Raw genomic sequence first — 26,266 nt, forward strand, 5'->3', positions numbered from 1 at the left:
TTCATCAAACAAATATAAACTCTGTCTTGTGTAACCTACAAAAAGCTAGACTTTTTTTAATTCCTCCATCTAGGGTGCTTGGAGGTTTTATGCCACCAACCTTTCCCGTACAGATCTGTTGTGCACTTGGGATTTTTATGAGCAGACTGTGGCTATTCCAATGTACAGGTACGTGATAAATCCATCCAAATAATGCTGTAAATTATTTAGCATTTTCAATAAATACTATTCTTTTTCCATATCATATTCTGCCATCTGTCTTGAAATTGGGAAGCTAAGAGGAAAAGAGTCTCCAGGGTATCCTCATCTCACTGTATTCCAAACTCCCTTCTTGAATCAGATACTATTGTCTGTTGTGGAGAATCACACACTGGTGTGACTTTTCACTTTCTGCTTTAATAAGGGTAATTTTACAGTGGACGAGGCTGCCGTTGGCAGTAATACCAGGACCTCTTTGAAATGCTGTTCAAAAGAGACAAGCAATGCCAGTGGCTACTTTGTAAAATTAACCATCCACATTTCTCTCCAGCTTAATGAATCAGCAAATAAGTTGATGCTCTCGACTTACAAAACGCAGATATCTGCCTTTTGTGCATCTAGAAGCAGAAGACCTCTGCTTCTGTGTTCTATTTGGAAATGTCATCATGTTCACTTTCATTCCAGCCGTAATTTGAGTTGAAAAGGTGATGACCAGCAGAACAGATAACTGCCAAACTAAATGGAATTAGCTTTAAAGTGCCTGATGGCAAGCGTTAACCTTTCTCTGCTATTTGTCTTTTTCCACAGACTTATTCCACCTCTGAATCAGCTGGACCTGCTGAGGAATCTAAAGGGCAAGTCATTCAGGTATCAGCATGACAGTAACTAAGTGACTAAGCTGATGATCTCAAGCTGACACAGATGTCAGGATGTTGATCATGGGGATAATAGTGATGTTTACAATGATTATTATCATTATATCGTCATTATATGAAGTAACGCTGTGTAATATGAAAGGGGTCACTCATAGTGACAGACTCACAGAGATTTATCATCTGACACTGCAGCTCCTCTTAGCCCTGCAGAGATTTCTAGTGTCCTTCATAGTTTTAGTTTTTCCGGTCCACAGCAGATGGCTGTTTTCAGCGAAAAAAGTTTGGAGTTTGGATAAACCCCTCTGCTGAGCACCAGATGACACAAAAAGTTACAGACTAGCTGGTGAACATATTGTAACATTTAGTTGCTAAAGAGCCTCATACTTCCCATATGTTAGGGGAGACCAAAAACAGAGCAAACAAGAGTATGGTATTATGGTAACATTTATCAGATGCAGGTAGGTATCCAGGGGGTGGCCACCTCTGTAACCTGCCATTCCAATATCTTTAACTATGATTGGGCATAGGTGGAAACTTAGTTCAAACCAACTGTTTGACGAGCAAACTGGACTTTTATTTGCAATAAAACACAAAAACATGTAAATTCAGTCAAGTTTTGCGCAATTTTGTCAATACAATATTTTGTCCACACAGGCTTATTTATTTTCATTTTGTTAATACTTTATAATGTGACTGTATTTTTGAATGAAGAGTCACATACTTTTGGGAATATAATTTTAATTTGAGGACTTGATTTGTAAGTGTATTTATCGTTTCAGTAAAAATCTTAAACACAGGAATGTACTGTAAAGATACTGTAATGTTCATTCAAATATGAGATATGGGAATTGCTGAATTAATGCTATTTGAATGTGTGTCTTTGTGTGTGCAGATGGATACATACATCATGCCACCTCTGCATAAGTTACAAACTCAATTTCCAATGAATGCTTATATTGCTGAGTATCGGATGAAAATATTTCAGTGTTGTGTTACAGCTTGTTTACCCCAAGTGACCAAAAAAATCAGTTATTGAAGGTTTAAACAGATAATCATTTTCATCTAGTATGTTAAGTGCCAGCACTAGATTATTATTATTATTTATTTTTTTTGCTGCTGAAATTTTTACCATCCAGCAGCTTGGCTTAATATTTTGTTCCCTGTTGCTCTACAAGTGATTCCTCAAAGCTAATCCAGTTTAACATGGAGTGATGCTGATGATGACATACAGTGTAATATGACTGACTTGTGCTGTGTAACAACTGTTGTCCTTTCTCCTCACAGGAAGGAATCTCAAACAGATACCTCTCCCAGGTCTGTGATCTGATTGTTTTTTTCTTCATTTCTCCTCACTTCCCTTTGGCTTCTGTTCAATTCTGCTCTTAGCTGCTGCTGAGGCACTCTTCTTGGGGGAGTGTGTGTACAGTATATCTGTGTGTTTGCGTGTGTGTGTGTCTGTTTGTGTCTGGGGTTACTATAAGGCCTGCGTGTCAGGCATGTATGTGGCTGTGTGTTAAGTGCCTCCTTCAAGAATGGTCTTGCTGCATTTGCTCATATGGTGCTCAAAGATCAGCTCACTTTGGCCTCTCTCCCAACTGGCAGCTTTATTAAATATTCACCAATAAGCTGTTCTTTGATAGCTTTCAGCACTACCTTAGAAAAAAAGTGATTTTGAACACTTTAAAAGCCTTGCTTGACTTCTATCACACTGTTTTTGACAAAAGAAACAAGTGTAATTGATGATAATGTAGTAACACTTTATCATGACATAGTCCTTTATAAGCCATTTGCACATTTTGTTGAATTATGATATGAAAAGTCAGCCCTAAAACATCATTATAAAGATGCTGGCAACCATTTAAATTCATTCCACATGTGAAAAAACAAAACAAAAGGCAAAGACATTGAACTATTTATATTATTTTATATGACATACCAACAGGTTGCAAATGAAATAGAAAACTATAGTTAAAATAAAGTGTTACTGGCATCAGAGTATGGCACACACTGCTGTTTTTTTGACTGTACCCACTGCTATTTTATCTTTTTGTGTCTCCTCTACTGCCCACCACTCCAGTAATGAAAATGCACACAAAGACAGACTTTGCGGGTGCTGTCCGAGAACTCTTAGGTATAGTTGCCTCACAGATACTAACAACTGCACTGCAAGTCTGTGTGTTTCCTTACATTCCTACCTCTGTTCCTCTCCCTCTTTAAAAACAAGTAAAGGTAGAGGAATCCCTGAATAACAGTGAAATATGACTAGTTTGCTTTTTATAGTGTAATCCAGCTCTGTCAATGAGGCCTACATGAAAAGCTTTGTGCTCAACACAAACTCAGGAGCTAATTTGCCCATACCTTTTATCGTTTTCTATGGAAAAGCGCAGACAAACATTCGTGTTTTCCGCCCTGTCACAGCTGATTTATGGTTTCTGTGTAATAGTGTCTTTATGCAGTTGATTTGCTTGCTGCCTTATTTTTTTGCCTACTCAGTCCTTATGAACCCCTGTTCAGCAAGCAAGGTGCATATTGCTGAGTCCCTAACAATGCGTTTCCTTTGACCGATTCCTGTATATCAAGCGGAGCATACAGTATGATGGTGAATTATTTTGCATGGTTTGTGTTCACTTTTTTGAGAGACCACAGCTCTTCCTTTTGAGACGTGCACTGTCACTTTGCTTTTCATGCATGCTTGCGTGTAGCTTCCTGCTGCTTGCCTGACCCACTGAATGCTCCACTATGTTCGTATGTGGACATGGCTCCTTCTGCTGTAGGACATTGCCCATTTTGCGTTTCTGCTGAGGTAAGATTAATTATCACATCAGTGCTGAATTCGACACATTCCCTATATTACACCTAAAAAAAAAAAACAGAAAGATAAAGATCATTTGTTACAGATAGTAGTTTACTTTGAGTCCATTTTAATGCAAAATGTTAAATACTTTTGCCTTCTCATTACTCACTTTTTGTAGTCGGAAGCCCAGCCTCAAGGATAAAGTATTCCCCAGTCCTTCCAAGGCTCCAGTGGTCAAGGGAAAGTCCCAGTCTCCAGGGCCAGAGGATGGGGCTGAGGCGAGCCCAGGCAAGGTCACCAAGAGCTGGAGCTTCAGTGAGAAGAACAAAGGACCAAAGCACTCCTTCAGAGTCCGGGGCAGCACCTCACGCCAAAACTCAGAGGGTGAGGAAATAGTAACATATGACCAGATTATTAATGTGTACAGACCAAAGTTGACACATATGGACTCTTGAAGGACAGTAACACTACTTTTGTAGTCATAGCAAATTGTTCATAATAATATAAATTATACATTTACTCTACAATTGTATTCATAAAAAGTCTCCAAAACAGCGTTTAAACTATCACAAAACACTCAACTCTGTCTATTTAAGGGAGACTTGAACCAGGGGTAAACAGCTACCCTGGCTCTGTCCAAATGCAACTGTAAACCTGTAAAGCTCGCTTTTGTTTAATCCGTACACCCTAGGACAAAAGCCTACAGCCACACTAGCGGTTCTGTGATCTGTACTGAGGCACATTGTTGCTTTGAGCTAAATGCTAACTTCAGCATGCTAACATACAAGTACAGCCAAGGCTCACGAGAATGTCATATGTTTTAGTTTTTGTCACGGTATTTGGTCACAAACCAAAATAAATAGATTATCTACTGTATACATTAATCACATGTATAGAAGGGGTCAGTTGTTGGGGGAATATGAATGTCTGAACCAAATTTAGTTCAGTAGTCCCAATAGGTTTAGTAGACATTAGGCACTTACAAAAACAACAAATGTCAAATTCATGCCTTGTGTAAAACTCGAGGATAAACAAGTACATTATCTTGGACCATTTTTTTCCAATCCATCCAGTAGATGTTGAGGATTAGTGGAAAAATTAGTATCAATGAAGTGCTTTGGAATCATTCTTATCATTTCAAATGTCATTGCACACTGGGTACAAAGTAGCGTAGAGACTGCTGAAAACTGTGATAACTAGAGCCAAACCATAGTATAGATAAATTAAACAACTTGTGGTTTTACAGTTTTGAAAAAGAGTCATAGGCTAACTGATTTGATACATGAAATGGTAACATTTCTATTTATTTCCCACATGGTCCTTTAAAATAAAATAAAATAAATATTATCTTTGAACAGAGCCAGAGCCAGTCTTCATAAAGCCAAAAATGCTCTATGTACAGTATTTTATAAAGCCTTTAATGCTGTTTTTCAAATTTTAACCTGTTGTCATTTAGACCACAAGTTGCTGTTCATTTATAAAACAGTAGCTTACTTCCAGTGTTGACACTGAATCTTTCCACAGTTCTGAACTCAGTTGATGTGGAAGGATGTACATCACAGAGCTCTGTGTGCCAGCTCAAGGCCAACAGCTCCCCAGCCGTGTGTTTTTAAAAGGAGGGTGTTTATAGCACTTAATTTATAGCAATCAATCCTCTTTAAGATGCAGTCATTGTGCAGACTGGGCAGTAATTGTCATGCAGGTCATTTACATATAGTTTCTCCTGCATGTATTGAAACATATCAGAAAGATATGAGAGGGAGAGATTTTCTCGACACACTAAAATCAACATTTCAACATTGTGCTGGGGAGACAGAGGTCTGTTGGTTTGGATGTTGGAGTCCAGCCATCATTTATTGCTAGACAGCCCAACTGCATCCATATGTCATCCAGGTCACTGTATCGCTATCAACAAGTATACTTCTTCTCCTTCACCATTTCTTTGCCTTTTTGTTAAACAATTTGAACCAATTCTCATTAGTTGTTTTTCTTCTTCCGCTTCATGGCATGTTAAAGTGCTGATTGAAATGCAGGACGAAGACTTTGGACTGAAGAGTTCTCCAGGTTAGACAAGTCATCATGACATGTCTTTAATTTAGACTGTAATACACTCTGTAATGTCTAGATTTAAATTTCACCATATATGTTATATAAAACTTTATGATATATGCAGTTTGTTAAGTGTAAATGTAAGAGAAGAGAGACCAGCCCTTTCAAACATGAACCAGAAACCATTCAGTGGACTCCACAAGTTCCCATGTTTGGAATTGATTTGTCTGCCATAGTCATCCTGCTAGAATCCATAACAAATCTTTTTCCATGTCTCTCCTTTCTCTCTTTTTGCAGCAATTGAAGGTTTAATAAGTAAGACACTGGGATATTTTGTTGGTTGGCTTCTATGGGGGAAATTATCAAAAGACAAGTCAGCTTCACCAGACTGAGAAACCTGCATGCTGAAACCTGCTGAGATTTGTTCACTTGACATGAACCCTTTTTATTTTCGAGGCCCCCCTTTCCCAACAGTGACTGAAGACTGAAGCATGAAACTACCTGAGAACACGCATGTAATGATTTAAGTATTTGTTTAGTATTCCAAGAACACACACACGAGTATAGCATTTATTCCCAGTAGTAAGTTAATTGTGGGTTCAAGTCAAGTGGTGCCAAGATAATCTAAAATTGACCCAGGGATGAAATGCCCAAAAGCCCCGCTTTACGTTGCATGAAGAGACCTCACTTTCCCTACCAGAAACTCACCTAATTTCTGATAAGCAGTGATTAGGCCTTCACACCTTTGCCTTAATGCAATATACTTAAAATCCATAGATAAGCCTTCTGGCTAAACTAAACGTGCTAGTGACAATGCTAATCTAGAGTGTAATTGGTGGTGGGAAGAGAGTACTTGTCTTTAAAGGATCCAATAAAGCTTTATCCCATCAGCACTATCCTTCAATTCTGCACCAAGTCTTTTTTTTGTTTTCTGTCGTTCCACAAAGCTCGCTCACTCCGCTCACAAACTGGCTAACTGGCTTGAAACCAACTTGGTAATTGAACTTTGCACTTTGAGCAACAGCTCTGCTTTGCTTCTGCTGCGGACACTGTGACAGAAGGTGAAATATTCTTTAAGACTGTCCTTGTCTTTGCTCTGTAGAGGCGAGCCTTCCAGGGGAGGAAATTGGTGATGATAAGAGCTGCCACTGTGAGTTTCTCACTCAAGATTTACCATCAAGCTTGAAGGTTACAATAAGGGCAATCTGGTAAGGATTCCCTTTAATACCCATTTTTTATGGTTCTGCAATGTTTACTTCACCCACGGAGAGAAAGTAGGCAATTATGGTTCGTGTTTATGTTTTTTTCCTTCACATTGTATAAGATAATTTATATTGCAGGGTTTACTAGCTACTAGGATAGTGTTTGAAGGATGTTGTTCTTATTTTTGGACATCAGTCATATCAGTAATAACATTGCACTTGAGATCTGGGAACATGGTGACATACGATCAGACAAATTTCATCAATAACTTAGGTGAGTTCAATGTTATTATGACAGAAAGGAGGTTATGAAAGTTCATTCTTGACCATTAAAATAATATTTCGACAAAATAATCTTAACTCAAGCTCTACTTACTAGGTTTTTTTCGACAAAATAATCTTAACTCAAGCTCTACTTACTAGGTTTTTTTCAGAACACATCTAAAACTCTACTTAGCATTTGCTCACTTGTCATCGAGTTGCCCACATACAGTGTCACCTAACTAAACATTCATACTTAGGTCACTTGATGACAAGTGAGCCAACTGCTGTTGAAGTGGTGGAAAGCTCTAGAAATAGCTAGTAAGTGGGCCTTGAGTTAAGGTTATTTTGTCACTAACTATGAAAATAACACCCAAGTTATAATGAATTATCCTTTAACTGGGAACTTTTCCCACATCTGTTGTGTTAAATTTTTATAACAGGCCTTTTAAACAAAACACATTTTGACACATTAAAAAAAGCACAATAACTTTAGCTGCTTCAGTTTCAGGGTCCTTGTATTTTTAACGCTGGCTCTCTGACACACTGTCATGGCTTACTAAGACACTTGAATAAAACTGAGCCATCGTTAATGTTATTTCAGTCAGACAACTCATGATTGAAATGTTTTATTGCAGCAGCAGAACATGGTTAGTTCGGTGTCTAGGTTTTGACCTCATCACTCCCCGTAGATATGTATAGACAGAGATATTGAGGATTGATGAACAAATATCTTTACCCACTGGAGTCTATACAATCACCCACAATTGCAAAAACGTAAATAGGACCATTGTTCGGATGATGCAGGGCAGCAATGACATTGGCAGAGAGAGATAGGGAAACATTGCAGCTTAAATAGACTGTCAAATTGTGGGTGTGTGGAGTGTGAGGCATGTCACTGTTTATGCAGTGCAGCTCGAGTTGTCTGCCTGAACTAGCTCACCTGCTCTGCTCCATTAGTGACCTCTGTGCCTTTAAGTCAAAATGTTTTCTGTGAAAAAGGCCTACTCATGTCTCTGTGTGTTACGTGAGAAAAAAAATGTGTGCTTTCTTAGCATCATGAAGTTTCTGGTGTCAAAGAGGAGGTTCAAAGAGAGCCTGCGGCCTTACGATGTCATGGACGTGATTGAGCAGTACTCTGCAGGTCACCTGGACATGCTGTCTCGCATTAAGAACTTGCAGTCCAGGCAAGTGCACGTTCACCACGCAGTACACCACACATCTGCAACAGTTAAAATATGACTCATTTTCAGATTCTCTCAGATTGAATAACTTGTCTGACTGTCACTTTTACTGCGAGCCTAAATGTCAGGACCGATATGGAGGATACATGTAAACATTATTAGTTATTTCTGTAGTTCAGTAATTAGTTTAAACAAAGTCAGAAATGTCAGAAATGTCTAACAGTGATACAGCTGTTGTGGTGTCACTGGACACAAACATGTTGTGACACACAAGTGATTGATTTGCCTGTTTCATTTTGTCCAACTACATGTGCTGTTTTCAGATCTCAGTTTTGTATCTGTAACCTTTAAATATATCCAAATATGATTCACTCTTTCAGCCTTGAATGTGTCACAAATTCATTTTAGATATAACATTGATGTATAAGTCACATTGTTTTCATCAACTTTACCTCCTGCAAATTAGCACCTCACATTTTGATCTCCTAAAGGTCTAACATGTTGAATAAATATATTCCAACAGTAAAACACATGCACTTTTCATCCACAAAGCAAGTCTGACTCACCGTGTGTGTGTAAGTGTGTGTGTGTGTGTGTGTGTGTGTGTGTGTGTGTGTGTGTGTGTGTGTGTGTGTGTGTGTGTGTGTGTGTGTGTGGAATATATTGAAACTTGTTTTCCATAGCTAATGTGATTCCCACGTGGCTTCATTTTGCATTGCACTCATATCGTCTCTGTGTGCCTTGCCAGGATAGATATGATTGTGGGGCCCCCTCCCCCATCAACACCTCGCCATAAGAAGTCCACTGAAGGTCCTAGGTTAGGTTAATAATTAGACTGCACCTTTAGAATGATCGTCTTATCAGCATTATCCTCTTTATACCATAGTCCAAATATTAAAGCAGTTACATGCTACCTTATTATTTTGATTGACGGAACCCCTTTTGAGTTGAAGCCACTTGACCTGTCTCATTTACCTGGATATTACTTGCTGAAGCAAAGATTTTGTGTTTGTTTTGTGCAGCATTTTTAGAATGTTGTGCAGTTACTTTCTTACTAGCTCTCATGTCACCGTCTTTCATTATGTTGTCAGAAAAAGAAAGAAAAAGTGAGACATCGTGTGGTTTTCTCGCTGAATGTTAATGAGCCATGTCATATGGCCTCATTCAACAGGGGTTTGACAGTGCTAGATGCTTGCTCACAAACAAGAGAGACAGAGGGAGAGCTCCCCCAGTAGGATGCAATGGAAATGAAGCATGAAGCGCAACAAAAGCATGCCAAGTGATGCATTTTGGCCCTAGAAAACAAAATGTCCCCTCTATTCACACTGTGTTTCCTTAAAGACTGCCTAATCTCATCATGCATGCATCCACACCATCCACCTGGAATCAATAGTATCTCGGGAAATGCTTAAGTGTCAGGCCATCACTCATTCATCCAAGACATCCAGTATCATCAACACAATAGCTTTCTTTACCTAACTTTCATGTAACAGTAGTTCACATTATGGCATCATGAAGTTTAAACAAATAGGTCAAACCCATGTGGCAGAACAGTGTTTTGTTTGTTTTTTAATCTCAGATATTGCTTTTCTCAAATGCTAGAGTTGACCAGATAGTTGGTAAAGGTGCTAAACCTGACGGAGAGGCAGCAGACGACCAGAGCATGATGGGACGTCTGGTCAAAGTGGAAAAGCAGGTATGAATGTTTCTCTGATGTACGCTGAGGTCAGTCATTGGATTATTATTAGTTTTTGTTTGGTATATTATTTTTTTATTTTATTTTTTTTTTTTATTTGTAATTTATGTTGATCAACATATCAAATATAATTCTGGTGATGGAACACCATTTCTTCATTGTGTATTTTATCTTTCTCCCTGCAGGTGGTCTGTATGGACAGGAAACTTGATTTCCTGGTCAATGTGTATGCGCAGCGTATGGGTATACCTCGCTCAGAAACAGAGGCCTTTTTCAACTCCAAAGAGCCGTATCCAGCACCGCCTTACCATAGCCCAGAGGAGAGCAAGGTTGAGAAGGAAGATAAAGAGGAGGTGAAGGAGGAAAAGGAGGTGAAGTCATGCTCACCTGCAGATGTCCCATGTTCTGATGGATCTTTGGAAAAGAAAGATCCTTTGCTGGGTCGGTCTGTGGCGATATCGGTGGGTACACCCTCTGGCAGCCACAGCCGCCCCTCTACCTCCTGGCAGCACCAGCTGCAGCACCCCCTCAGCCAGCCTGCCTGGAACAGCAGCGTGGCCAACACCCCTTCACCAGTCGGTGGAAATGGTGATCATTCACCGACCCTATTCCGCCTTCCACCTCCACCTGCTCCAATTCACGACCGATCATCCTCCGGCCCGGCTGGCAGTGCCAGAGAAAGCAGCTCCCAGGGCAGGAGGCGCCACAGGAGGAACAGGTGTCAGCAGGACACCGCCGCCGTAGAGAGCGATACATCTCTATCCATCCCATCTGTTGACCACGAGGAGCTGGAGCGCTCCTTCAGTGGCTTCAGCATCTCCCAGGCCAAGGAGGACTTCTTTGGGCCTTCTTTCTTTACGGGCTCAGGAGGGGGAGCTGCAGCAGCACCTGAAGCTGCTGCTGGACCCTCTCTCTGTGCTAGGGTCAGACCCTTCATAGCAGAGGGAGAATCAGACACAGACTCTGACCTCTACGCTCCCTCACCTCTGTCCTTCACCGGAGAGGTCTGCGGAGAGAGGGCATGGCCAGGACTAAAGTAAGTCAGGAAGGACTACTCTGCCTGGAAGAGATGCTTGGGATAAAAGAGTTGCCAATAGGAGACCTTTCATGGGACCTTGTCGCCAACTGACTGTCTGTTGTGGCTGGTGTTGGCATTACAGACTAAAGGAATGGTTACAATTAGTATATGAAAACAAAGGGGTTGTCCTTCATCACCATTTTTCTTTTGTGATGTAACACTTTACAAGCAATGCTTAATTACAGTTGCATTGTATCCATCAAGATTTTGATTGATGATGTTTAGGAAAATTTAGTTAACTCAGTTGGTTCTGTTGTAGTTATTAATGATAAAAGGTACATGAGAGTATGTGTGTGAGAGACACTTCATTTTTCATCAAACCTACATGTTGATTTGTATGAAACATTGATTTCTTTTATGAACAATGAGTGTATTTCAGCACTTTCTGAGTTACACTGATCACTTTAACTTTCCAAACATTGTGGGAGTTAGTAATGCAAGATTGTTAAAGTCTTATCACATGGTTAGCATAGTGTCTTGATAACTTCTATACCTTTGAATGACTTGAGGTGTTATGATGCCAAACCTTAGCTATGATAACCAATTAGATTCTCGCAGAGTAAAAATAAATGTGCTTGCTTTTCAGGATCATTAATTCAGCCTGGTGTTTACTTAATACTAAAGAAGAAGTTCCCCTCAAAATATTGCCAATATTCTCCCCTCGTCAAGTAAAGCAGTGAACCTGCAGCATGGCATGTTAAAATGGTTGATTTAAGGACTGTGTTAAGCAGGCTACAAAAACCAAACAGATGCAAAAAGTCAGCAGAATTCTTTTTTTTTTTTCGTCACTACAAACAAACAGAACAGTGAATAAAACATGAAATGAATGTGCATGCATGACTGGTTTCAAGCCACAATGTGTTCATTTTTTTATGGGGCTTTGCTTGAACTCCAATCATGTAAATGCAGCCTGAGCTTGCTAATTTCACTGGCTCTTCTTTTCTGGACAAATATGTCCATGAATTATGTACACATAAAAACACAAAAGCAGATGTTTGGTGTCACGTGTGATAACATATCGTGATAACACAACATGCAGGGTTGCAGTTGGAATGAGCGGGATGTGATGTTATTTAGCCCGCAGTGCATAGGTCAGTCATTTAGACTCTTTGCTGCTATGTCAGTTCTGCACTACATGAGGAAATGCAATAAAAAGCAAGTGAGGCAATCAAGAACCGTCCTTCAGCAACATGAACATGGCCTTATTTTTCTTTGGTCTCTTTGGTTTGTAAGAAAACACAATTTCAATCTAAACATTTCATGAAGGTAGTGCAAGTACATTTTCAGGTGTTAAATAGGAGGTTCTGTGGCCTGAGAGCAGTTGTTCCAGGTTACAAATTTAGTCATTGATAATGCTCAATGCTCAAAGCATGGGATTTATAGGGGCATCTGAAGCATGAACACTTCTTCCTGAGTCATAGCAAACATTTTCATAGAAACAATAAAACATAGACATGATGAGAGGGGGCTATCATTTAGTAAAAAAAAAAAAAAACTATTCACACATGATACACAATCCATATTTTTCAGAAACAAAGATACAAATCTGCTGGCATGTTTTCTACAACCCCAAAGAAAGGACCTGTATGGTTTTATGATACAGTAGCTTTTATTTTGACACCGTCATGTAACTGCACTTTCTTCTTCGTCGTCTTCTTCTCCTTCTTCTTCTTCTTCAATAATAAAACTTTGTACATCACTAAAAAAAAAAAATCTCTTTGGTCTCCTGTTATTATGCTCCGTGTCAGTAAAACAACATGGTGGCTTTACTGTGTTGAAACAAGACTGAGAAAAAAAACTGAGATATGTTATCAGCCAAATGGTGTAATAATGGCCACGTATCACTAGATGGAAGCCAAGAGCTGGGAGAGTGTGGCCTTAAATAGATAGATAGATAGATAGATAGATAGATAGATAGATAGATAGATAGATAGATAGATAGATAGATAGATAGATAGATAGATCGATCGATAGATCGATCGATAGATCGATCTATGGATTATACAAACATTTATATTTGCAGTACTACCAAGGATAAACATCAGCCGGGATTTGACACAACCTGGCAACCCAAAAGTAATTAACCATTAATTAAAACTTAGAAACTCTTCATAAAGGTTGACTAATCAGAAAATTGTACTTGGAAAAGGCTACAGGGAATTTAGCTCCCATTCAGCCACAAGAGCATTTGTGAGGTCAGCAACTAACAATGAGCAATAAGATCCAGCTCATAGTCGTTCCACTTAGTCCCAAAGGTGTTAGATTGGTTTGTGGTCAGGATACTGTTTGGACCAGTCAGCACTATGTTGGTCCACAGTATCACTATGTGCTATAAAGTTAAGATTTCCCTTAATTGGGACTAAGGGGGCTCACCGAAACAATGACAAACAGCCCTAGTCCAAAGGTACACAATAGTGTATGGTCTTTCCACATGCATAAATTAAACCACTGTAATTTTACTAGTGTGTACAGTATACGTCAGCAAAAAAGTTGATTTATTCATTGCTTGCCTGACAGATTTTATTTAACAACCTATTTAACAACCACTGTCTAATGTCAATGAAACAGCAAAGGAGTGTTTCTGTGCCACATGTTCAACCCTAGGTCAGCCAATTTGTTAAGTGTTGTGAGGCCAGGATTTCATTTGAAAGGGTGATACAAATAGGAATTGATTGGCTCATTAATAAAAGTCAGATGATGGCAACAAAGCACCTAAGGCCTATTTACTCTGTGTAGCACCTGGGGAATTGCAGATGTCTTGACCACCTAAACATGGCCAGAGGACAAACAACCAGCAGCAGCAACAGTGTATACGTGCATTTTATTGTTATATAATCAGACTGGAAAATACAGCTTTATCGCAATGGACCAAGGACCGACCCAGAGCTTTGCTTGTGAATCATGTCTTACTGAGGAAAACATTGTTAATGTGACATAACAGAAAAATGAATCTGCGCAATTTAAATGTTTCCTTAGGGTTGTCACTTTTCTGCATCAGTTTGTTGGAGCCCATCTGCTTGGGACATTTATTGAAAGATAAGAGATTTGTGTTTAAATGGCATCATTAGATAGAGGTAGGACATTGACCCTTTGGTGATGAATGATAAGACCCAACAATCAATGAGACCATTAGTGATCCGACTCTTACGAGGGACCTGGCATCGAGAGAGAGAGAGAGAGAGAGAGAGAGAGAGAGAGGGGGGGGCCAAAAACAGATGGACTGTATGCATTTTGGTAATGGTATGTGTGCTGACATGTTCCACCGCTCAGTGCTCTGACGGGAATGCAATAAAAAAATTTAAATGTATCTCATCCAGAAACCCCACTGCACACATTTGCAGTTTCTTTTCATCTCTTCATATGAACAAAGGACTACTTCAGATGCTCTATAAACATGCTCAAATGAAATGCAAAGCCTTCGTTTGCCATAGATGACTTTCTATGTCTACACCTGAGAGGAAAAAATGACTCTGTGTCCTTGGCACCAGCTCTGTTTGTGTACAGGTCTGGTTGAGTGGTCTCCATGTAAACATTTAATTTATGTATAGTGTTAGTTAACATCAGGGAAATGCCATCAATGTGCACCAAGGGCAGACACAGGTGACCTTCCATTCTATCACACACAGAAAAACACACACAGAAAGACACAAGGGTCCATAATGATGACGGGGGTGGGAATTAACGGTTGTGTAAATGAAATTGGCCAACATATATCACAATTTAGATTCATTACACGGTGGCTGCCTTTCAGACAGGGGCTTTGCAAACTGACAAAGGTGATATGTATTGCTTTATGCCCCATGACTGCAATTGGTTGTGATTCTGGTAGCACAATGGAAAAGTGCGGCTCTTATATTAAGGTATAATTGTGTGAAGGTATCAATGTATACACATACGAAAACAGAATCATATTTAAGACTGACATGTAATACAACAGAAAGAAGGATTTATAACTCTCATCATGTGCAGAGCTTCTGTGTGTAAACTGAATGTGTTTTTGTTCTTTCAAGATGACTTTATTTCAGTTCTGGGTCAATAACATAAAAAAAGAAAATCTGGGAAAGGAAAGCAGTGGGGGTAAATCCAGATATTGGTTCCTGTAGGAAAACAATACCTTAGACTAAACCTAATTGTGTGCACACAGCTTATCATTAATCATCAGACAATTACCGAATTGGATTGATCTTAATTCCCTCAAGGCTTTTGCCTGTAGCAGGTATGGTGATCCATTTATTAGATTGGAAGGAGGATAGGCAATTATATTAATGTACATAACCTGACTTGACTAATTAGCTTGATATACTAGTTATTAGACAGCAAAGTTGCAAGTATGTAACTGAGCCTGAATGAACACATTTGTATAATGTTACAGGCAGGTGCATAATCAGTTTTCACTGGAATTTATTATTACATTACATGTTATTACATTATCAGATTTTACATATTCTCCAGAATGTTTGCATTTGAAACAGATTGTCCAATGTCCTAAACACAAAACAACAAAAAAACAAATGATTTCTGATGAAATGCTAATTTGAATAGAGTCCTGTCATGATACACTTCAATAATATACCCCAACTTTCATTCCTTTTGGTTTGTTTTACAACGAAAAACAAAAAAAACATCACAAATCAATGTGAACACATAAATTATTTAAAACAAAAAGAATGAAGAGAAGATTTTCTCAAGTCAAACTGAATAAGTCAGTCAAACCGCTTTTAGTTAGCAATCATCAACAAACTGAGTCTTCATGCACCGCTTCAAACACATCTTAATCTAATCAAACCTAAAAGCGAAACCTTTGTGGTGATAATCATGATAATGATCATAAATAATTTCTATATTTTACAAGGTGTTTAGCAGAGATTATGACATGCTGTTGACACCAGCGCTGTCTCCCTTTCTCCACTCTCCAACCTTTTCTCTTCTTCAAGTATTTTTCTTGAAACTTCATGACTCAGATTTTGCCTCCCCACCTGTCCACCAGATGTCCTCAGACCTTCATAACATGCTTGCTCCACCCAGGACACCTGTGCCTTGTTATCCTAATCATCTCTACACTAAACTACCTATTAACTGAGTTTTAAGACTCTCTACCTGCCTTCTTCTTCTTGGATTTGATGTATTGCTGCTTTGGATTTCCACAAAAGTGAAATTTGAAATGGGACTGGACTTATCAGATTGCCACACACCATCTCAGATGAGCCCAGATAAGTTGCTTGTGTTTCTGGATGTTGTTGACATATGGTTGTCTCTTTGCATGGTAGAAAGGGTAAAGTAAAATCCTTCATGCAGTCATGTTTGTATTTAATGTGGTGTACCTGGGGGATCAAAGATCATTCAATGTTGGTTTTCTGTCTTTCCTCTTACATTCAGATGATTGTAGATGGTGAAATCCATACATTTTTTGCAATTGTGTGTTGAGAAACGTTTTTTTTTTTTTTTTTTTTAATGGTTAGATTTTTTATTTTATTTTTTTATTTGCCCACATAGTTATTCAGAATGTGGTGACCCTTTACGGATGCTGCTTTCACTACACTATCTCTTGTTACCAATGAACCTTGAATGTTGAAGCTGTTGGAGGATTCAAATTAGTCTTTTGTTGCGTGTGAGGTAAATTAATTCACAATAAGTGTATCTTTACAGAGAAGTGTGTACACCATATCTGATCTTTGTACTGTATTCAATCAAAGATAGGTTAAAAATGATCTGGAAATCATTGAATTATGTTCCACTATTGTCTGCATCTGCACCCTTCCTTGTTGCCTAGACTACCTTAACTGTGATATAGCTACCAGTTGAAGGCTGAAAACTAGAAACTCTAGACTCGAAAGAAACTAGAAGGAAAATCTTTTCTTCTAATCTCAACCAACGATTGTTTTTCTGTTTGCTTTATTGACAAATTTGTGACAGCAGAGTAAGCTGTAAAACAAACTTGGTATGGTGAACCAAGTTGAAGTTTTTTAGGTGACCTGGCATTTGTAAAACCAATGTACTGTCTCTTTGAGGTCTGTTTTGGTCTCCACAAACTCCTGAAAGAAAATAATCTAGAAAAAATAAAATAAAAGTCTATTTAGCTATTAAAAGCTCCACTATGTTCAACAGCTGCTTGCTAACTTCTGCTATCTGTTGTTTGGTGTTGGGCAGGTATAGCGTACAGTGGGTTTGTCAAAGGTTTTATGAACAGCTGCTGGAAATAACGTTTGTGAAACTGAACCCAAAGCATGAAATATCTATCCATAAAGCTAAACAACAAGTTAACAGATGCTGTAAAACTTTATGGAGCCGAGGTGGAATGTATAATCAGGATAATAAGTAGATTCACCAAAATGAGCCACCCATTTATTGTAGTCATCTGACCCATATTGAAATGTTGATTAGAGCATCTTTAAAACCCCTGCATACAAACATACAAAGAATACCTTACCAGACCTTTCTATTCCAATTCCAGTCCAGGAGAAGGAGGAAGGCTTTCAAAAAGTAATAGCTAAGCTTGTTATATGTTGGGATTTTTGTTTACTTATTTAACTTATTGAACCTGTGTTCATACAGTATGAATCACAGTTATATGAAACAGAAAACTAAAGTATACATATCTGTTGTGCACTGATGGCATTTTGAGCCTATTTATCAGCTTTACATGTTTGTAATGGTATTCCTGACACAAGGGCAGCTCTGTGAGATTAATCTTACTGGTGTGACAAAGAAAAGGAAGGTGGGAGCTTGAAATTAAAGAAGATTGTAGACTTTAAATAAATAGTCCTTGATTTGCCTTCAGCAAATTTCTATTAAATGCAGAAAATGACAAGGACTCATTTTTATCTTCAGCAGAGAAATTATGTGGGTGTGCAGCAACAAATCTCTTATCTAGGGTATGGCCAGACCATTGATGTAAAGTTTTGTTAGAGCTAATAGTTTACATTTATTTTGTTCCCTGTAAGCCAGTCAAATTTCCTGGTTTCAAGGTAACCAAAGTAAGCTCTGAATTGAATGAACAGAAACTTATTACTGTATAATGGAGACATGAAACAAAGTGGAAGGAATGCCTTTCACACCATAAATCAAAAGCATATCGGAAACTGTGCTTAAGGAGACAGTCATACGAACATATAGCATAACACTCAATATACAGAATTTAGTTCAGTTAAGAATGCATAGTGCAAGCTCACTTAAAGTGGAAAGGAAATTCAAAGATATTATATAATATGATTACTGAAAACGTAAACTACTTACACTAGTTCCTAGCTAGCTACAAACTTAAGGATGCCAGAATTTGCAAAACAGTTTGTTCAGTTTATTTAAATTTCAGAAAAATTATGAGATGAAGGGCTATGTTGAGAGAAAGCTGAGGATAATCACATTTCACTACAATTGTGTGAAAAATAAATTGAATTGGAAACTTTTCTACATTTTTAAACAAAAATTAATTTTTCTGTTCTGAAGTGAACTGTGAAGTTTTGCAGTCTACACTCAAAGTATGCAGAAACAAGTTGGTTTAAACTAGAACCTGAAACATATGTTTTGTTTCCGGTTGATATCTTTATTGCACAAGGAACAGATGAAAGTAGTTACTCTGTATGATAGTAGTTGCTTTTTAAGATTGGAAACTTCAAATTGAAGTTGACTGGTCTTCATTTCATAGTTTAAGAGCAATGATGTCTGATGCCAATCATTCATTAGCTTGTAATTTCTAGGACGCACCATATAATTTAGAGATTGGTCAAGGAAACTGAATTGGATAACACTGATGCTGAATACTTTTCTTGCATCTCATCAACTTAGCTTTTCTTGCTTGTCTATTCATATGGACCAGACTTAAAATAATCAAGTGTATTTTTATTTCTTATCATTGCCAATGTACTACATATATTTGTCTGTAATGTAATATACATTGACTATGACCAACACTACAGAGCTCGTGCTATTTCTAAGACTCACACTCACTCGCTTTAGTTTAAATTAATGGAGATATAATAGAAATTAGCTAAACAATGGGAGCTGCTGAGTCCATTAAGGTCACTCAGTGTAGCTCAATAAATCCTTCTCAGCAAAATGAACAAAACATAATTGAACACTAAGCAAACAAACAGAATTGAATGCTATGCAATCAAACATAATTGAACACCAAGCAGACAAAGAAACAATATTGCTAAAGCAACAATATTGCTAAAGCAACAATAAAAGGGAAAAGAAAGAGAAACACAACAATGAAAGGGAAATGTCCCAGCCTGTCTGGAGAAGGATGACCTTCATGGCTGTTTGACCTGGAGAGGTAAATAGATTTCATCATGCTCACCAGATTGTCAAACTGAGTAGATAGATCCCAGATCATTAAATGTTTCTGTGACTCCCTTCCTGGCCAGCTTCAGACAGCGTGAACTGATGCAAACTGTTAAACAGTTTTTGACACATTATGCTCAGTGTGAATATTTATAGAACCTAGACAGTGTGGTGGTACAGTGTGTATCGTGGAAAATTCTGCAGGAGTAAAGTGATATTTTTTCTTCAAGATCAGTTTGTGAGCACAAAATCAGCCACAGAGCATCACTCTGGTGCTGGAGAAGATGTAGCTGTCAGTGAAGCTGCTTTTACATTCATTAGTATTTGGTGGAGGTAGTATGGACGATCTCACAGAGCCACGGGGGAAGTCCTGGTGATGATCTTTTATTCTGATAGAGCCGGGTTCACCTGAACGTGCACAGTGTTTTTGTGTATAAATGAATACTACTGCTCGACTGCATCTGATAAGGGAAGCTGTAAGGCATTCATCTCTAAGCTTAAATCCTAATGTTCACACTGGCAAGTTATTAACCACCGAATGCCTCAGAAAATGTATTAAACTATTTAAATGATTGATTCATAAATCAAGAAAGCACGTTGTGAACAGGCCATCAAATGTATGGAGGTTGCATTGCAGAGAGGACACCCTAGGAGACAACACTCATCATTTGTCTAACCTAGGGAGTTTTGAAGCTCTAATCTTGAGGAAAAAGACAGAAAGAAAAGATAAAACTGAGCAACATACTGTAAACATGGCAGTCTGATGATTACAAGGTGAATGACTTGGAGGGAAATACATGGTTTTGTTCCTTCCTGCATTTAAATAAGAAATTATTTGCTAATTTATTGATGCCTTAATTATTACTTTGTCGATACGCCAGCTCTAATTAACAACTTGGCAGAAGTTACTAGTGTGTGTGTGTGTGTGTGTGTGTGTGTGTGTGTGTGTGTGTTGACCTGGGATGATTTTTCTGATTAGAAAGGGATCCTGGAGGGAAGCATGATTGGCATATCTTAAGTTACAGGTTACAATGAACTGCAAAGCTCACAAAGCCAAGGAATATGGACCCTTGAGTAGCATTTGTAGTTGAATGAAGCCACTCAGGTCTGAAGAGAGAAATTTAAGCCCTTGGATGGAAGAGGAGCTTCTTCTCCCCCCCCTTTCTTTGATAGCCATGTGTAATGGGAAGCTGAAGGTCAGAATGAACCAGTCAGCAGTTTAAAAGAAGACAATTGCACCAGTGAGATAAATGGGAATGAATGAAGCTCAAAGTGAGAATAGGCTTGGGCATATGAGATGAAGCTCAAAGACAAAGACAAATTGAAGGTCTTGAAACAATTCAATCCTGCCAGGTAGGAAGTGCAGCCATGGAGGACTGAACCCTGGAAAGTCACAAAGGTGATAAGACGTGTTCACATAGAATGTGAACGGTTTGCCCCATTAATTTTCTATAGGACGCGAACAAATTGCTATGCAAAGCGTTGTGGGGTTCCAGTGACACAGGACTAACCAGCAATGTGGAAAAAAGGAGGGTCAAAAGTTGAAAAATCTCAACTTTATGCAAATGAGGGAAAATACTCCCTGGCTATTTTCCCTGAAAAACTGACTGCAAAAAAAGCAACCCAGTGTTTAGGTTTAGTCTTTACCTGCTATGAATATATATATATATATATGTGGAGGAGATCTGCATTGTGTTGGCTGGGATCCCTGTTTTCCATCTCCCTGGCCTGTACAGATAGAAGCAATATTATTATATAAGTGTATGTGTCATTTCAATTGTTGGAAAAAGTACAGGCTGCTTCATTCTATAATTTGCTAATGAGCAAGCTACTTTCTAGCTTGTGAACACTGCCACTTCTTGCTTGTTGCTGTAGACGTCAGAGATGACTGGTTCATTTCCAGTGGGCCTTCATCATGACGCTGAATTTAGATCTGACAACAAAAGTCAATAGAAGTAAGTTAAAAATGTGTCATCTTGAGTGAAAAGTACACAGGTATGAGAGGGAAAAAGAGAGAACTGATGAGTCAGAGGTTGTTACAGAAACCCAGTCAATGGATACTTTGCTAGAAGGCTTACAGTTAATGTCAGTGTAGCTTTTTTTTTTTTTTGTAGAAAATATGGACACCAGGCCATTTGTGCACAGACTGGCCTGGTGGTCATATTTTCTCAAAAAACATAAATTTGAAATGTTGCTTTTCTGTCTGAACACAGTGACTGAAGATTGTGAACTCGTCTACGACAAGAGTCTGAGTTTTTGAAAGGTAAGCACAAATAATTGCTGTTAAAATTTGGAGTAAGAGTGGTGTATAACTGAGATAAACACATTTAGATAACCATGTGGTGGAGACCCATCTGCCTTTAAATCCTGACAGAAGGTGCTGTTCAGTGAAGAACGAAGAAAGCTGCAGGACCAAGTTGTCATAAATTAACACAGATGGCATTGTAGCTTTTAGTCATGACTTGTCCAGTGCAAATGAGGGGGCGCTGCTATCATGAGCAATAGTAATGTCAATGATTTGAGCTGAGAGTTCAACTGATAATTTCAGCTGAATGGATGCGGGGCAAAGGTACGAGCTCATTACTTAACCTGTGGTAGAACCTAGAGACCATAAAGTTAATGAGATGGGGCTGAGATGAGGTGAGATGCACAGTGCTGAGGATGGCACAAGCGGCAACCTCTGCTACAGAATGAGTCAATCTTCATGAGCCTCCATGTTACAACACTCGACTTCAATACTCAACTTCACCTGCTACAAAAGACGAGTACGATAGCTAATTTCCCTGTTCATGACCAGTGTTGGGCAAGTTACTCTAAAAAAGTAACTAGTTACAGTTACCAGTAACTTCTCCCAGAAAGTAACTAAAGTAGTTACCGAGTTACAAACTATAAAAGTAACTAGTTACTTTGGAAAGTGATTGAAGTGATTTTTTTAATTGCTCAAATGTGTCAAAGAATTTGGACCCCACCTCCATCCCTCTTTGACAGAACTTACAGTAATTAAATACATGTGTTCAATTATTTATGATAAATCTGAATATTATAATGAAATGGACACTTAATACAATACGTAACAGAAATCCACAGTACACAAATCCAAACTATTTTAGCGTTGCTTTGGGAAAGTGAGACTATGTCATGGATTATAGTAGATGTTATAATAAATATTTATGTAGTGTTTATGCTCGACACTGACGTGGAGAGGCACTTGACTCCAGGGCATAAAGTGCATTTCACGGTTACACTCATTCCTTTAATTTTGTTGGAAGGAAACATAATGGCTACTTTTGGACTAGTCGGGCTTGCCATTCCTTTTTCTTGTTGATTCACATGAATGTCCTGTGTTGACTTTGTATGTCTGACAATTTGTGTAAGCAACACCCGCCCAACTCCACCTCTGATTGGCTAACCATGAAATTTTACCCAACCTCAGCCAATCGTCATCATTTTTGCAATTATCTTGTGCCCCGCCCTCTGAGCCTGAATTGTTATATAACTTACCAGTTATACCAAATTATATTAAGTCTTAAAGCTTTGCATAACTGAGAAAGTAGTCACTTTGGCAGGTGGGTGCCGTTACTTTTCTAACTTCCAAAGCTTTGAGTTGAATCTCATACCACAGTGATACCACAAAATTAGTTTTTTGTACTGTACATTCAGATTCTAACCTCTGTATCTTTTCACGGATAGCTTCCTTGATATCTCTCTGTTCTCTTCTGACAATCTTTGACCAGCTTTGTCCTGTGTGTTCACAGACAGCTTCATACATGTTGTTGATGTTTCTTGCCCAAGGTCTTGTGCTGTGTCACCAATATACTAGCTGTAGTTTTGCTTTTGGTAATAGGTGGGGTGTGTAAAGGACTGCAGTCATTTAGAGTTATAAAGATAGGCTCTGGGGATATCTTGGCTTCTATGACTCAAGCTCCAAAAACCCTATATGTCAGACTTCCATGATGCAACTTGATGTTGTTTTTCATTAGACCCTGTGCCTGGTTAACACCTATATTTTCCACTTCACACCCCCAGTTTGTTATAGAGGTAACACTGTGATGACATAACTAGGATTATTTGGAGATCTTGAGTTTGCACCACAACATCTTGTCTTGCTTTGGGTGGGAACACAGGTTTACTGAACATTTGTCCTGTCACAAAGTCAGCCAGCAATAAAGCTTCAATAAAGTGGACTCCCAATAGTCCAATGTGTTTGGCTTGTTGTGTTGATTTCAGTTGTATTGTGGTCTGGGGTATACGCTGATACTTGTCATGGTGATTTCAATTGCAGGTGACTTTGAATTGGACAGTAAAGGTTTTATAGATAAAAATGTATATATCTTAAACAGAGTAAACCAGTTCTTTGGCATCATTTATCAATTCTAGATTAAATAGAAATACACAATAATGTCTATCTGTTTGATCTGAACAGGAATTGTCAACATAATGTCCCTCATCTTTTTAAGGTCTGGACTTATTCCAGCAGAGCTGTTCCAAGCATTTGGCTCACAGTCAAAAAGGAGAGTAGGGACAAATACTTGGCCACGTCTGATTATAAAGAGGGAAGCATTACAAAGCATCCTTATACTGACGAAGGATAATTTTAAAGTTTAGCTTTCAAATGTGGAATGGTTGGAAATAGAATAATTTAAATCAGCAAAAAACTTTTTAGCCTCTTTGCAGTTTCTTCCAGACGTGGTCATCACTTTTGAAACGAAAATCATTTATGACACTTGCGCAGAGGAAACAAGCATGATATACTCTGACCTCTGATGCATTACAATTATTTGGGACAGCTGTGAGTAACTGTATAATATAAAAATATAAAAGGGCTTAAGGTGGGTTGAGAAGCCCATATTAATGGCAATTCATCTTCCTGTAAAGGCTAATATACCTAAAAAGCACCAATGTGTTCAAAAGACTCCTTGTAGATTGCTGCATCACAAAATGGTCTGCTGGAATATTCCCAAGTGACTGTGGGTCTTGATTCATAAAGGGCAAAATCCCATGTACGCAAGAGGCAATGCCACTGACAAATCTTTACTGAATATTCAATGAAAGGGCAAAATAAGCCCAGATTGGACGAGGAAGATAACATGTCAGCCATTTTTTAATTGAAAACTGTTAAATATAAAACTGTCTATGTCTGTGGTTCAAATAACAGACACATCTCATTATATCAGTTAAATACAATCAAAAATGAATAATACACAACTTTATGAACTTTACCACATTGTACCAGGCAAATGACAGCAGTGCTGTGATGTGTGCTTCAAGCCACAGTGGGTGGTGAGGGACAACATGATAGGGAACCCCAGGATGTCTTGTCAAGCTCTGCAACACAATTATCGCTCATCCATCTTTAATATCTCATCCATCCTCTCCATTTCCACTGACAGAGACATCCTCACCTTGTAATTATTATCACAGCTGGCATCCAAAATACAGGAATCAGATCTTCTGCCCTTCAAAAATTACTGAGGTGTACAAAAATAAATAAATAAATAAAAATTATGGAAAGAGACAACAGAAATATACCTTGATTATTGAAATTAAATGCACCATTTGCTGAAACCAGTCTATAATGTTCAAAATATTATGTTGTAAAGTGTTGTAGCTTATTTTATTTTTTATTTTTGGAGAATCAACTTTTCCTCACCTGCCTTTTGAGGACCTCTTTCACTCATTTTGTACATTACCCATCCCCTGCAAGGTGTGTATGATTCAAGCAGTAACCTGTTTGACTGAAAAATGAAGTCAATGCCAAAAACTGCAGCTCCACGAATGGCCACTAGAGGCTGACTCCAAAGGCAATGCAATCTCTATAAGCCTCCATGTTAAAATGCCCAGCTTTACAGCAGAAATAAACATCTTGTACAGCCTGGTACAAAATATTTTTGGTCTCTACAGCTAACCTGTTCATGACCACTGTATAGGGGAATTCATATATAACTCCCCAGTTTTAATTCTATCAAGTCTTAAATTTCTGCATAATAAAAGCTGTGGGTGCACTGAGTAGGTAGATAGGTGGGTGTCGTGAGCTGGTAGGCCAAACAACTCACAAACATTGGACTGTGTCAGGCATTGCCTTCCAATCCATGGTTATGGAGCTACCTCATGCCACTCGGCAAGAGGTACTAGGGCTCTACAGGTCTGTGGAGACAGAAACTGTGAGGTTACATGTGTTTTTCTCCTTCAGTGTTGTTGATGCCAATAGAAATTGTTGACAGTAAAGACAACATGGAACAAGCATAAAAAAGGTTGAACCATATTTTCTGATATATTAAATGTGTTTACACTGCCATGTTTGTCATAGAAAGTGGCAGCAAGGCCAGAGTGAAAGAAAAAATAAGCATCACTTGGAGCACATGATAAATCCTTGGAACAGTGTATGACTAGTACATTTAATGTTGCAGTGGCAAAATATGACATTCAACAAGTGGAACTCTTTGAACTATAAATTCAATTAAAATATGGAGGCATCCTGTTTGGGAACAGCTTGATGGAGAGGCATAAATAAAACACTGTTTTATGAGGAGGCACTTGTTGCTAATGCGGGGACAAGGACATGAACCCTCAGTGCTGTCCCATTTGTGAATACATCCATTTATGTTGGTTGCAACAAGCTCACTGAATACACCAGGCCTCCATGGTGCCTCCTGACTCCAGTCAGCCCCGTGGCTCTTTAAAAAAATGTTGAATTTTTTATGGTGTTGAACTCTCTCAGCTGTAGACTTATTTGTAGAGACTCCTCACAAGGCTCTGCTTACCTTCATGTCTCAGAATCAATTTATTTTAGCACACTAAAGATTAAACTTTTGTTATAAGCCTTTCAAGCTGAATGTAAGATTGTTTTCTCGCTGCCCTGTGGGATTAA

At 38.5% G+C, this 26,266-nt stretch overlaps 2 protein-coding genes across 10 annotated transcripts in view; both read left to right on the forward strand.

The window, feature by feature from the left end:
- The window catches only part of kcnq2a (potassium voltage-gated channel, KQT-like subfamily, member 2a), a 29,158-nt gene extending 16,383 nt beyond the window's left edge, over nucleotides 1–12,775 (forward strand). Inside the window, exons 8-18 of one of the 8 annotated variants that reach the window (XM_019270888.2) lie at nucleotides 74–168; nucleotides 787–846; nucleotides 2,139–2,168; nucleotides 2,932–2,985; nucleotides 3,827–4,032; nucleotides 5,665–5,712; nucleotides 5,995–6,012; nucleotides 6,800–6,905; nucleotides 8,216–8,347; nucleotides 9,947–10,040; nucleotides 10,226–12,775. In XM_019270888.2, coding sequence (XP_019126433.2) covers nucleotides 74–168; nucleotides 787–846; nucleotides 2,139–2,168; nucleotides 2,932–2,985; nucleotides 3,827–4,032; nucleotides 5,665–5,712; nucleotides 5,995–6,012; nucleotides 6,800–6,905; nucleotides 8,216–8,347; nucleotides 9,947–10,040; nucleotides 10,226–11,080 — 1,698 coding nt within the window. In that variant the 3' untranslated portion in view covers nucleotides 11,081–12,775. Of the gene's footprint in view, nucleotides 1–73; nucleotides 169–786; nucleotides 847–2,138; nucleotides 2,169–2,931; nucleotides 2,986–3,556; nucleotides 3,757–3,826; nucleotides 4,033–5,664; nucleotides 5,713–5,994; nucleotides 6,013–6,799; nucleotides 6,906–8,215; nucleotides 8,348–9,946; nucleotides 10,041–10,225 lie in introns of those variants that run through there. The other 7 variants (XM_019270889.2, XM_019270890.2, XM_019270891.2 and 4 more) reach the window with 7 other exon arrangements.
- An 8,831-nt stretch (nucleotides 12,776–21,606) lies between these two features.
- The window catches only part of LOC104929159 (neuronal acetylcholine receptor subunit alpha-2), a 33,167-nt gene continuing 28,507 nt past the window's right edge, over nucleotides 21,607–26,266 (forward strand). For both annotated transcript variants that reach the window (XM_027288282.1, XM_027288280.1), the window contains exon 1: nucleotides 21,607–21,661. The gene's annotated coding sequence lies outside the window, so the exon portion shown is untranslated. The remainder of the gene's footprint in view (nucleotides 21,662–26,266) is intronic.

The sequence above is a fragment of the Larimichthys crocea genome, chromosome XV (genome assembly GCF_000972845.2).
Source record: "Larimichthys crocea isolate SSNF chromosome XV, L_crocea_2.0, whole genome shotgun sequence".
In the NCBI taxonomy this organism is placed as follows: Eukaryota; Metazoa; Chordata; class Actinopteri; family Sciaenidae; genus Larimichthys; species Larimichthys crocea.